The 13,712-nt window shown below is 39.8% G+C and overlaps 1 protein-coding gene across 7 annotated transcripts in view; it reads left to right on the top strand.

Annotated features, from left to right (window-relative positions):
• HERC2 (HECT and RLD domain containing E3 ubiquitin protein ligase 2) overlaps positions 1-13,712 on the top strand; it is a 245,212-nt gene that overhangs the window by 169,116 nt on the left and 62,384 nt on the right. For all 7 annotated transcript variants that reach the window (XR_013450354.1, XM_078079011.1, XM_078079010.1 and 4 more), the window contains exons 62-69: positions 90-171; positions 256-427; positions 1,343-1,487; positions 2,342-2,567; positions 5,795-5,966; positions 7,441-7,630; positions 8,201-8,341; positions 11,266-11,457. Coding sequence is in view for 6 of the 7 variants with exons in the window: in XM_078079011.1 (XP_077935137.1) it covers positions 90-171; positions 256-427; positions 1,343-1,487; positions 2,342-2,567; positions 5,795-5,966; positions 7,441-7,630; positions 8,201-8,341; positions 11,266-11,457 (1,320 nt within the window). In the remaining variant the exon portion in view is untranslated. The remainder of the gene's footprint in view (positions 1-89; positions 172-255; positions 428-1,342; positions 1,488-2,341; positions 2,568-5,794; positions 5,967-7,440; positions 7,631-8,200; positions 8,342-11,265; positions 11,458-13,712) is intronic.

Genomic DNA, 13,712 nt, shown 5'->3' with positions numbered 1-13,712 from the left:
GCTTTATTGGCTTTCAGTCTATGGAAAAAATTTCCCTTGTTTTCTCAGTGCCTGTGCTTGATTCTGTTTTTAAATTTGTAATTGAGTAGGTGAAAGTCCTTCTTGGTCACAGAGTAATCCAGGTTGCATGTGGAAGTAGAGATGCACAGACCCTGGCTCTGACTGATGAAGGTGAGCTCCTGCCTGACTCTGTGTTTCTGGGTGGGTAGGAACATCATGAAGCACTGCCCTGAAGTATGCATTTTTTAAACCTAGGTTTGGTATTTTCCTGGGGTGATGGTGACTTTGGAAAACTGGGCCGGGGAGGAAGTGAAGGCTGTAACATTCCCCAGAACATTGAGAGACTGAATGGACAGGGAGTGTGCCAGATTGAATGCGGAGCTCAGTTCTCCTTGGCTCTCACCAAGTCAGGAGTGGTGTGGACATGGTATGTAAACTCTGTCACCCATCAGTGTGTCTGTCCATGTGAGACAGTGGTGGGCCTCTGCCCTATAATCCATGCCCACCCTGGAGGAATGGTTAACCTTCATTTTCTTATATCCAGACATCTTTTTTCTTTTATTTATTTCGAGTTGGGATTAGTGACAATATTATAATAAGAAATTTTTCTTGTAAGTGGGTCATTTGGAAAAGAAGACTAGAGAAATTTTAGCCCAGCTTGTCTTCCCTGTTTAGGTGAGGTTTACGTAGAAGGTTTCTTCTTTTTTTTTTAAGATTTTATTTATTTATTTGACAGAGAGAGACACAGTGAGAGAGGGAACACAAGCAGGGGGAGTGGGAGAGGGAGAAGCAGGCTTCCCGCGGAGCAGGGAGCCCGATGCGGGGCTCGATCCCAGGACTCTGGGATCATGACCTGAGCCAAAGGCAGACGCTTAACGACTGAGCCACCCAGGCGCCCCGGTTTCTTCTTTCTTATCATGCCAGAAGCCTAGTGATCAACTGGCAGAAAGCAGACTTCTGATTTCTTTGATCCTGAAAAAGTTCATGTCTCTCTTGTGAAAGCTTATTTTATTAAATTTAAAAGGAGTGGGGCATCCAGCTGACCTTGTGACAATGTGATGGGCCTTAGCTTGAGTATTGTGACTCAGAGACAGCTTGAGGAAGAATTAACCTATATCAGTAACTTAAGTGTATACAACACACATTAAGGATCTTGCTATAGAATTAATGAATTAATTTGAATTAATGATATACTGTTTTATAACATAATTTCAGAGACCCTGGGCACCGTGTGTGATGTTAGTGAGCTGGCTCTAGTGCTGTAAACAATGAGTGTTTTCCTGATGGAACATTGCCAGACGATAACCATATATGAAAATGCACACTGTTGATCTCCTTGCAGGGGGAAGGGGGATTACTTCAGATTGGGCCACGGCTCTGATGTGCATGTGCGGAAGCCACAGGTGGTGGAAGGGCTGAGAGGGAAGAAGATTGTGCATGTGGCCGTCGGGGCCCTGCATTGCCTGGCAGTCACAGATGCAGGGCAGGTAAGCTGAGGTGACAAGTCCTTGCGTCAAAAGTATAATTCATGATGAAATGAAATGAGTCTTAGTACTTAAAGAACCAGGAGGATGGGCTGTGCCCATTTTGTTCTTGTGTGTATCTGCCCAGTTGTCAGCGTAGGCAGGGACACCTGGTAAATTAAAGAGTTGCTGACTGACAGATGTTGTAAAGTGGTAGGCTTTCCTGCTCTAAAGTCCACCTGGAATGGTGAAAAGATTATTGTCATTGAAGGTGCTCCTACTGCTAAGGTATTAGCAGTGTTTTACTTTAGAAATGGATAACCGATGGGGAGATACATGTACGTCATTTTAGAAATGAAGTCATTCTTCTGTTTTGAGAATCCATATCATGACAGGCTCATGTTATATTTTACAAATTCATTTATGACAACAAATTAGCACACTTTTTTTTTCAAATTTTTATTTAAGTTCTAGTTAGTTAACATATAGTGTAATATTGGTTTCAGGAGTAGAATTTAGTGATTCATCATTTACATATGACACCCAGTGCTCATCGTAACAAGAGCACACTGTTTTTTAATCAAAATGAATTAAAAATGAATTATTCCTTCTAATTCTGTAAAGCCAAGAAGTGAATTACATGAAAAGTGAGCATATTGTTTTTGATCATTTTTCTTTGCAAAATAAAGGAAAAAATAAGTATTGAACTTAGTTGAAGAGGAGAATCTCCCTGCTTCCTAAAACAAAACAGAACAGATGAATTCATTGGATTGATATTAAGTAAATACTTATTTATAGTTATTGGAAAGAAGTTTGAAGTGAATTTAAAGAAAATGTTCTCAAATGTTGAAAAATTCTGTTTTTGTTCCCTATAACAGGTTTATGCGTGGGGGGATAATGACCACGGCCAACAGGGCAATGGCACAACCACAGTTAATAGAAAGCCTACGCTTGTACAAGGCTTAGAAGGCCAGAAGATCACGCGAGTGGCTTGTGGGTCTTCACACAGTGTGGCATGGACTACCGTTGATGTGGCAACACCCTCTGTCCATGAGCCCGTCCTCTTTCAGACTGCAAGAGACCCTTTAGGTGCTTCCTATTTAGGTAACACAGCTTTGTATTTAGTATGAGATACTTCTGTATGGTAGAGCAACATCATAGATAGAATATTTGATAAGACCACCAGATTAAAGGTTTTAGCACTGTGTTAACTGCATTCTGAACCAAGGCCACAAATTAATCATGGTACTTTGATTTTTGCATGCTGGAATGAAAATTTTAAAAGGAAGTATGATGCTGATTCTATTATGATCAGATCAGTTCTGGCAATGCTGTATAATAACTACTTGACATATATAAGCACTGTGCTGGGCTGGGCTGCTTGGTATTTTTAACAGCTTAACTCAGATATAATTGACATACAACAAACCATACATATTTAAAGTGTAATTTCCATGAGCTTTGACATGTGTGCACCTGTGAAAGCATCACTGCAGTCAAGATAAGTGAAAATATACATATTCTTTGTGCCCCTTCTCAGCTTCCTTCCTCCTACAACCACTTGACTTGCTTTCTGACACTGTATATCAGTTTGCATTTTGAGTTTTATATAAATGGAATCATACAGTAGGTACTTTTTAAATCTCACTTTTTCCATTCAGCATCATTATTTTGAGATTCATCTATGTTGCATGTACCAATAATTCATTCTTTTTCATTCTTGAGTAGTATTTCACTTACGCATATACTGCAATTTGTTATGAGTCGCCTGTGGGTGGACTTTCAGGTTGTTTCCAGTTTTTGGCTCTACAAATACAATTGCTATGAACATTCATGTTCAAGTCTTTATATGGACCTACACTTGCATTTCTCTAGGGTAAATACCTAGGAGAGGAATGGTTGAATCACTTGGTAGGTGTATGTTTATCTTCTTAAGAATCCTACTGACTGTTTTTGCATTGTTGTTCCAGAGCTTCAGCTCACTCCATACTTTTGTCTACACTTGGTTTGGTCAGTCTTTATAATTTGAACCTAGATTTGTGTGGATATGTAGTGGTATCTCATTGTGGTTTTACTTTGCATTTCCCTGATGACTAATGATGTTGAGCATCATGTGTATTTACCATCCAAATGTGTTTTTTGTTGTAGTGTCTATTCCTATCTTTTGCCTATATTTAAAACTAGGTTGTTTTCTTACTGAGTTTTGAGTGTTATTTTTTATTTTTTAATTTTTTAAAGATTTATTTGACAGAGAGAGAGACAGCAAGAGCAGGAACACAAGCAGGGGGAGGGGCAGAGGGAGAAGCAGGCTTCCCACAGAGCAGGGAGCCCAATGTGGGGCTCGATCCCAGGACCCTGGGATCATGACCTGAGCCGAAGGCAGACGCTTAACGACTGAGCCACCCAGGCGCCCCTTGAGTGTTCTTTGTATATTCTGGGTACAAGTCTTTTGTCAGATATGTGACTTGTACATATTTCCTCCCAGTGTTGCTTGTCTTCTCATTCTCTTCACAAGTGAATTTTAAAGAGCAGAGATTTTTAATTTTGATAAAGTCCATTTTTTTAATGGATCGTACTTTGGGGGTTATATCTAAAAAGGCTTTGTGTACTCAAGATCACGAAGATTCATTTCCGGTGTTTTCTTATATAAGTTCTGTAGCTTTAGATTTTCTTTTTAAAGATTTTATTTACTTATTTGATAGAGAGAGAGAGAGATCACAAGTAGGCAGGCAGGCCAGAGGGAGAGGGAGAAGCAGGCTCGATCCCAGGACACTGGGATCATGACCTGAGCCAAAGGCAAATGCTTAACTGACTGAGACACCCAGGCGTCCCTGTAGTTTTAGATATTTAAGTCTATGCTTGATCTGGATTTAAATTTTATATATTGTGTACTGAAATTCTTTTGGGGGGCGTGTGTGTGGATATCCAGTTGTTTCAGTTGCATTTATTGAAGAAAACTATCCTTTCTCTGTTGAATTGCTTTTTGCACCTTTGTCAAAAATCACTTGTCAGTGTATGTTGTGGATCTATTTCTGGATGCTCAGTTTTGTTTTGTTGCCTTATTTTTGTATTTTGATGCTGATACCACATTGTTTTGATTACTATAACTTTATAAAAGACCCAAATTCAGGCTGTGGTAATTCTTTAACTTTGTTCTTTTTCAAATGCTGTTTTGAGTATTAGAATCAGCTTGTCAATTTTTATAAAATAGCCTGCTGGAGATTTTTTTTTTTTTTTAAAGATTTTATTTATTTGACAGAGAGAGACACAGTGAGAGAGGGAACACAAGCAGGGGGAGTGGAGGGAGAGAAGCAGGCTTCCCGCCGAGCAGGGAGCCCGATGCGGGGCTTAATCCCAGGACCCTGGGATCATGACCTGAGCCGAAGGCAGACGCTTAATGACTGAGCCACCCAGGTGCCCCTGCTGGAGATTTTTGTATGTCTGTAAATCTTTAGCTTAGATACAGTTAAGTTACTCTGAAACGTTTTGTTCCTTTTGGGTCTTGGTTTTGGATTTGTTTAGTGGCTTCAGACCTGATGTTAGTCTGGGGCTAATTATTCCCCACCACTCAGACAAGACTCTCCTGAGTACTTAGCGCCCAGTGAATAATGAGGTCTTCATGTCTGGCTGATGGGAGCAAGTGATATGCTGGTTCCTCTGCATTCTTCCAGCATATGTGCTGGGCTTGTAGTACTTTCATGTAGTTCTTTCTTTGGCTTTGGGAAGTTCCTTCTCATGTAGGCACCCATCACCTTTTGCTGCATCATCAACTGGGGTGAGTGAGGGTACTTGCACAATGCCCTGGCACTTATCTGGGCAACTGTCTCTTCTCCGCTTCTGTTTTGTGAACTCTGACCACACTGACCTCCCTCCTGCCCCAGAGCTGTGCCTCCTTTACTCATGTAGACCACTTCCCTTGGCTGAAGCCTTCGAACTCTTAGGGCAGTGATGAGCTGGGTCATGTGTCCAGTAAGACTGTGTATTGGTGAACCATTGTTTTGTCTTGTCTCCATTGTTTTGTATTATTTTTTGTCTTGCATTTCAATGGTAAGTAAATACAGGTAGTTACCATATTTTCATAACTTTTTTTTTTTTTTGTAGTCAAACAGCAAAGCTTTGATGAAAATAACTTCTTCATAGAAGTATAAATAAATAGGTTGCTTATTGTTGTTTTTGTTTTTACTCTGGAAGACCATTAACCTAATACTTAATCTGTGAAATAGTAAAATGCAGATTGCAGTGTGTTTTAGAAATAAACTGAAGAGGTCAAATAGGAATAGAGCAAACTCTGATCTTTAAAATTGATCCTAAATTTTATTTTCCTTTTTCAGGTGTGCCTTCAGATGCTGATTCTTCTGCTGCCAGCAATAAAATCAGTGGTGCAAATAATTCTAAGCCAAATCGCCCTTCTCTTGCCAAGATTCTCCTGTCATTGGATGGAAATCTGGCCAAACAGCAGGCCTTATCTCATATACTTACAGCACTGCAAATCATGTATGCCAGGTAGGCTTGTTGGCTAGCTTTTGAAATCCTGCAGGTATTTAAATTTTGGGTTTTGTATTTTTGGTTAATCAAATGTCTCGAGAATGTTGTGTTATTGTCTTTAAATACTGTGAGTTTTAGGTCATATACCCTTAGATAGTGAATGGTGATTTTTTTTTTTAAAGATCTATTTATTTTAGAGAGCGAGAGAGTACGTGCGCACACGAGGCGGGAGAGGGCCAGAGGGAGGGGAAGAGAGAGAGAATCTCCAGCAGACTCCCTGCTGATCATGGAGCCTGAGAACACGGGGCTTGATCTCATGACCCTGAGATCACGGCCTGAGCCGAAATCAAGAGTCAGATACTTAACCGACTAAGCCACCCAGGTGCCCCTGTGCTTTTTTTAATGGGGGTTGAAATAAGAATCAAAAGTCCAAATTGGGGTGCCTCGGTGGCTCAGTAGATTAGGTGTCCGACTCTTGATTTAGGCTCAGGTCATAATCTCAGGGTCATGAGATTGAGCTCTGCATCGGGCTCCGTGCTGGGCATGGAGCTTGCTTAAGATTCTCTCTCCCTCTCCCACTACCCCTCCTCCACCCCTGCTCTCTCTCTTTCTCTCTCTCTCTCAAAAAAGAAATCCAAATTAAAAATTTTTTTTTATGGCCAGTAAGCTCTAAGCATTACTATTTGAGGAATGAGATGAAGAATTAACTGATACAAATATACAGTGATGTTTAAGACTACTTGTCATCTCCTTCACTCAAACACTTGATAAACAGAGTTTTGTTTGTTTTTTTTTTAAAGATTTTATTTATTTATTCATGAGAGACAGAGACAGAGAGATAGAGAGAGAGAGAGAGGCAGAGGGAGAAGCAGGTTCCCAAGGAGCAGGGAGCCCGATGCAGGACTTGATCCCAGGACCCTGGGATCACGACCTGAGCCTAAGGCAGACGCTTAACCATCTGAGCCACCCAGGTGCCTGATAAACAGAGTTTTGATAACGCTATCTTTTCCAACATTTTGCTGCTCTTTTCTCAGTCTGAGTTAGTTGCCCATCTATCATGGTTATGGACCTGATGAAAATTACACAGGAACATTAGTTTCATACCAAAGGCCAACTCTGTCACTGAGAGGACATTTAGTCTTTGCTGCCTTGTGTGAGGCACCCTTGGTCCACAGCTTTCAGTAAACAAAAAATTATCCTCAGGCTCTAACAACGATCCTAGAAGATTCTTCAGGGGAGTCTGGGGGTTTATTCTGGTCTGATTCTTATATTTGGTATTTTTTCACCTGTCATTACTGAGGTCATAAGATCATAAGTACACATTGTAGCTTTTAGCTGAGGAATATTAGTTCAGTATTTTCCCAGAACTGCTTTATGTGTATCCTATAAAAATGAGGGAGTCATTCAGTAAGTGTTTGTCCCTCCTCCTGACTCTTGTGTCCTGCGATGGTGAAGGGCATTTCACCACAGGCCTGGCTTTCTCTCCTGACAGAGATGCGGTGGTTGGGGCGCTCATGCCAGCTGGCATGATTGCCCCGGTGGAGTGTCCTTCATTCTCCTCCTCGGCACCTCCTTCCGATGTGTCTGCTCTGGCCAGTCCTGTGAATGGAGAAGAATGTGTGCTAGCTGTTGATATTGAAGACAGACTGAGTCCAAATCCATGGCAAGAAAAGAGAGGAGAGGTAAAAATAAATAGTACGGCAATAAAGCAACATTAGATCAAAAAGGAAAAAGTAGCTACTTTGTGTTTAGGAAAGTATAGGGCCTTCTTTCACTTAATTCAGACTGCTTTTGTTCCTACTGCTTTGATTTTTGGCTTGAATTAAAAATATTCAATTTAAAAAGGATCTTTTGAGTGCTTAAATAGAAATAGATTTATTCTTTTAAAAAGTTGTGAAATGCAAGTCCACTGTCCTTTATCTGCAATTCTGAAACATTAAAGCTCTGAAAGCCAAGAGTTTTTGTAACTTATTTTGGGGAAAAACCCAACTTGAAGAGATGTGAACTCATTTTAATCTTCTTCATGTGATCCTTTGTGAATATTAATAGGTTTTCATGGGAATATGAATGTGTGTGATTTGCAGGGTTGCCCTGTACCCCACTGGAGCTGGTAGTGTAAGCACCTTGTTAACCTCTATAAAGTCTGGGACATTCCAGATGGCCTAAGGGGTTTGAGATAAGGCTTTTTGGAGTTGTGTGGGAAGTGTGCCACATTGCTGAGTTTTTCCTCTTCCTGTATACTTTTAAACTAGATGATCTCTTCTGACGATGCTGTGACCCCCTCTGCAGTGACCCCATCTGCTTCCTCAGCTTCTTCTCGACCATTTATCCCAGTGACGGATGACCCAGGAGCTGCCAGCATCATTGCAGAAACTATGACAAAAACCAAAGAGGTCAAGGAGCTTTCTTCTTTAACATTTTATTTTGAAATAATCTTAAATGCATACAAAAGTTGGAGAAGTAGTACATAGAAATATAGCACATTGTACTTTCATATACTATTCACCTAGGTTCTCCAGTTGTTAGCCTTTCTGAACCATTGGTGGGGAGCTGCAGGGCACAATCCCCATTCATCCTCAGGGCTTCAGTGTGTCAGGGCATTAACAGTGATCCAGGATTACTTTCTAATCCACAGATCTAATCAGATTTTGCTCGTTGTCCTAATAGCATCCTTTATAGGTCTAGAACCCAACTCAGGGTTGTGTGTTGTCTCTTTAGTATTTAATATGGAACATTCTTTAATTCTTCCTTTTGATGGATACCACAGGAAGGATGTGGAGTTCTTTTCAGTGCATCCCATTGGGGTATTTGCATTGTTGATTTGCTGCATTACTGGTGATATTAATTCTTATTGCTTGGTTAAGAGTATCTGTCAGGTTTCTCCACCAGAAGTTAATAAAAGTGAGATAGTAAGTATTCATGGGGAGATACTTCGAGACTGTAAATACCTGTAAGAACCTTGTTCCTCCTCATATTTTTACCCAGCAGTTTTTACTATCTATTGATGATTCTAGCTGAATTCATTATTACTGTGGTAGTTGTCACATGGTGATTTTTCAAATTTCATCATTCCTTTTTGAATATAATTGTTGCTGTTCTTCTGTGAGAACTTTCCCTTCTCGTCTTCATCTATCCGTCTATGTTGGTATAGATTCATGGGATCCTACTTTACTCAAATAATGACATCCATTACTGTTAGCATTTGGCACCTAAAATGTCCCAGACATGGGCACTGGAATCCCTTTTTGGCTGGTTCATTTGTCCTTCTGACATGTCCCCATAATTCTTTGAGCACTTCTTTACTTTTTGGCACAACAACGTGTTCCAGACTTATCTTTCACTTATCTTGTCCCTGCTCTGGAATCATCCATTTCTCCAAGGAGTCCTGGTTCCTTTTAGTGGATCATAGAATTTAGAAACAAGATCTGGAAACTTGGTAAGTTAATTGCTCCCAGATGTCCTTGGTTTACACCTTCTCAGCAACCATGCACACATATGTGTATTTTTTTCTTCTTCAGCATCTTATCTTTATAATAAAAACCATGAATAGTTCAAACCACTATTTTCAGTTTCAGTCCAACACCACAGAATTTATGCTTGCTCTGTCCCTTTCTGTGTTTGGAGTGTATAATCCTTTTATACGTTGCTGGGTTGATTTGTTGTTTTGTTGAGGGTTTTTATACCAGTGTTCATAAGGGATACTGATCTGTAGTTTTCTTGTGATGTCTTTGCCTGGTTTGGGTATCAGAGTAATACTGTCCTCATAGAATAAAATGGGCAGTGTTCCTTCATCTGTTTTTTTTAGAAGAGTTTGAAGGATTAGTGTTAATTCTTTAAATATTTTATAGAATTTTATCTGTCCCTTTAACATGTTCTCATCATTCTTTGAGTGTTTCCTTGCTTTCTGACACAACACACAGTTCTAGCTAAGCTCAACAAAATATTTTATCCTCCAGCCTAGAAATCAGATGTTTCTCTAGGAGGTCTTGGTTCTTTTTAGTGGAGAATCGTATTTAGAAGGCAAGATCTTCAAGTGCTCATTGCTATTGGGATGTTGCTGTTCCCAAACATTCTTAGTGGACAGAACTAGGGAATAAATGTGTATGTGTATATATACACACAATAGAGAAGTACACTTGTATTTATTTCATTATAAATGTGCATATTTTGAAAACCACTGGTTCACAACAATACAATCAATTCTAATTGCGCAGGATTCATTCTTCTTTTCTCCCCCTCTGTATTTATAACTCTTCTCTGAAAGTGAGAAACCTGACCCTTGTTATTGGCAGTTTATTTAGTTCCCCTTAGGTAGCCAGCCTCCCATCTGGTTGCCACTCCTTTCCCACATGGGTACCCTCCTTTCTCTGCACAGCTTCTGATGCTCAAAACCAGTCTAACTTTTGCAGGGATGACCTTTTACCTGCTTGATTTGTGACCTCCCCCTCACCTCCCATGCTGTCCAGCCAAAGCAGGGACACCTTCTACTTTGCATGGCTCTGTCACACTGGCCACCCCCACATGTGGACACCCTCCCCAGCCTACTTAGGTGCTCCCTATGCCAGACCATTGTACCCTTCTAACACTCTCTCCCTTGCCAGCATATTCCCCTTGGGGACAAATATGCATTCTTTTTTTTTTTTAAGTTTTTATTTAAATTCCAGTTAACATACAGTGTAATATTAGTTTCAGGTGTACAATATAGTGATTTAGCACTTCCATACAACACCTGGTGCTTATCATAACAAGTACACTCCTTAGTCCCCATCATCTATTTAATATGCATTATTTTCAATTATACTTGGAACTCTTGGTTTATTATGCTATTACTGCTGACAAAAATATGTTCTATAGAAATTACTCATAACCGTCTTTGGTAATAAAAAAATTACTATTTATAAATAAGGTGTCTAGACTCAACTTCTAATACTTGGCGATCTCCTAGGGTGAGGATTTAATGCAGAAATTATCCTGAATTATGCAAAATTTTTGCTTTTAGGTAGAAGAGGCATTGCTTTCCTACCAGTTTATTTATGAGACATAGGCATTATCCAGATTATTATACCCCTAAATTCTTATCATTTCAGTTTTGGTTTGATTCATAAATAAAAATGGTTAATTGGTCTTGAAAGCATAGTGTACATGGTGATGGAAATTTTATGGGTCTGTCGTTTCTTAATCTGGCATTTCATGGTGTTAAAGACCTTCTAAAGCCCCTTATTCATCAGTAGTAGTTGCGTATCCTTTGAGTTTATAAGGTAAACTGGTGACTATTTCTTAATGTATCATTCCTCATTTTAATTGTTGGACTTTTTAGGATGTTGAAAGCCAAAATAAAGCATCAGGCCCAGAACCTCAGTCCTTGGATGAATTCACCAGTCTGCTGGTTGCGGATGACACCCGAGTCATGGTGGACTTGCTCAAGCTGTCCGTGTGTAGCCGGGCAGGGGACAAGGGCAGGGACGTGCTTTCAGCTGTGCTCTCTGGCATGGGTACCGCCTACCCACAGGTGAGCCACACAGTGGGTGCTGTGGGCCTCCCCTCCAGGGAATATGCTACTGTTGACATCACACCTTATCTTGTGCTTGATTTTATTCTAGTAGATAGCAGTTTAGAAGGACTCTTTGTAAGTAAGTCCTTTCTCTGTCATATGTGCTGCAGTTGTCCTCTCAGTGTGCCTTTTGACATCATTTTGGTACTTTTTGCCATTTAGAAATTTCTAATTTTTATGAAGTCAGATCTACCAGTTTTTTTCATTGATGGCTTCTGGATTTTGTATTATGCTGAAAAAATGCTTACTACATGACAGTCATATTTGAAGAAATTTTCTCAAGTTTCTTCTAATTATTTTTATGATTTCAGTTATTATATTTACATCTTTTAGCCATCTGGGATTTATCTTTTTTTTTTTTTTTTTTTAAGATTTATTTATTTCTTTGGAGAGAGAGAAAGGGAGAGTGTGAGCGAGTGGGGGAGAGGGCCAGAGGGAGAGAGTCTTCAAGCAGACTCCTCACTAAGCACAACATGAGGCTCCATCTCACAACCCATGAGATCATGACCTGAGCCGAAGCCAAGAGTCGGAAACTTAGCCGACTGAGCCATCCAGGCGCCCCATCTGGGATTTATCTTAATGTAAGGGATAAGGTAGGGATCCAACTTTATTTTTTCCTAGATGGCAAGCATGTTGCCCAACACCGTTTATTGAATAATCTATCCTTTTCTCAATGATTTAGAAACTATTTTAATCATATTTTAAATTCCTGTATATATTTGGGTCTATTTATGGACTCTTGTTCCATTAACCTAACTCTTTATGGTCTCATACTACAGTGTTTTAACTATTATGGCTTTAAATAGGTTTTAATATTTGGTCACACTGGATCCAATAGGATTTTTTGCTATGGTGGCAGTGTTCTGTAGCTGAAGCCATTCAGTGTGATAGCCTCTAGTCATGTGTAGCTGTTGACCACTTCAAAAATGACTAGTGCACCTGAGGAACTGAAGTTTTCATTTTATTTAACTTTAATAAATTTAAATTTGCATAGCCACATGTGGCTAGTTTAGGATATAAAGCCAGCATCGTGTATCAGTATATCTTAGAAATTGGATTGATGAGTCCTAAAGTTTTTTGGCTTCCTTAAAGACTCTTATTTATCAGTGGCCTTGCTCTGCCTTTTTTTACAGCTGGCCACATCAGGAAGTCTGATGCCATGTGCTCTGTACAGATATGTAATCTGTGTTTCTCTGGGCCCCATATCACTACCACCCAAACGAGAAGGTACTTAGGTATGGTTGAGTGGTCTTGAAAGCATAGTAAATGGTTTGGTAGATAGTAAATGGTTTGGGGCCTTGTTATTTCTTAATTGTATTCAGGAAGAACAGAAAGTAGGTTTCCTACTTTCTAGTTTTTTGAGGCAAGTTACTTGGCATAATTCTGAGAGATTGAATCAAGATGAATTGCCACAAGCAAAAGCTTAATTTTTTTTTTATAAGTTTATTGCATTTGTGAGAGGAAAGGATATGAACGAGGACATGGATTTAAAGTAATAATGCCCAGCATTTGTTGCACATAGCCCTGCCGGGTCCAGTTCTGGTGCGCTCTTGGTACGAGGGTAGGTGTTGGTATTCTCTGTTTACAGATAAGGAAACTGAGGCTCTGAGGGGTTGTTTCTGGCTCATGGACACTCAGGTTGCTGGTGGGTGGGAGAAATGGTGTTGGACCCTGGCTGCCCTGAGGGCAGAGCCACATCTATGACCCTTATGTCATCGTGTCCTGAGAAGCTTATTGGACCCTCCTGAGGGAATGATGGGTTTTTCAGAGGAAGATTGTGCAGCCCAGAAGACCCCTGGTGGGCTGTGCAGTAGGTGTTTGATGACACCAACATCTGTGTCTCAGTGACACAAACCCACAGCAGGTTCAAGGAGATGCAGAAGCAGAGATAGGATTGTCTTCAAACTGTCCTGACCAGTGGCAAGATGCTAGTCCTTTGTCCTACCCTGACCTACTATCTGGAACTCTTGAAAGAGAGATGTGTGAATTAATAGTTCTAATACCTAGATGGCAGTGATAGTAGTTTGTCATTAGTAAAAAACTGTTTACTAAGTTAATCGGTTTGTTATCTAAATATGAGGAAAAATAGAGAAAAAAATCATTCCTGAAAAGTATGGAATAGAGAATAGTTTTTTTTTCTGAATGTAGAAAATTTACAGGTCATTATTGCTATAATAACATATTTTTTTTTAAAGATTTTATTTATTTCTTTG

The sequence above is a fragment of the Halichoerus grypus genome, chromosome 8 (genome assembly GCF_964656455.1).
Source record: "Halichoerus grypus chromosome 8, mHalGry1.hap1.1, whole genome shotgun sequence".
NCBI lineage: Eukaryota > Metazoa > Chordata > Mammalia > Carnivora > Phocidae > Halichoerus > Halichoerus grypus.
This window is presented reverse-complemented; position numbering and strand designations above follow the sequence as displayed.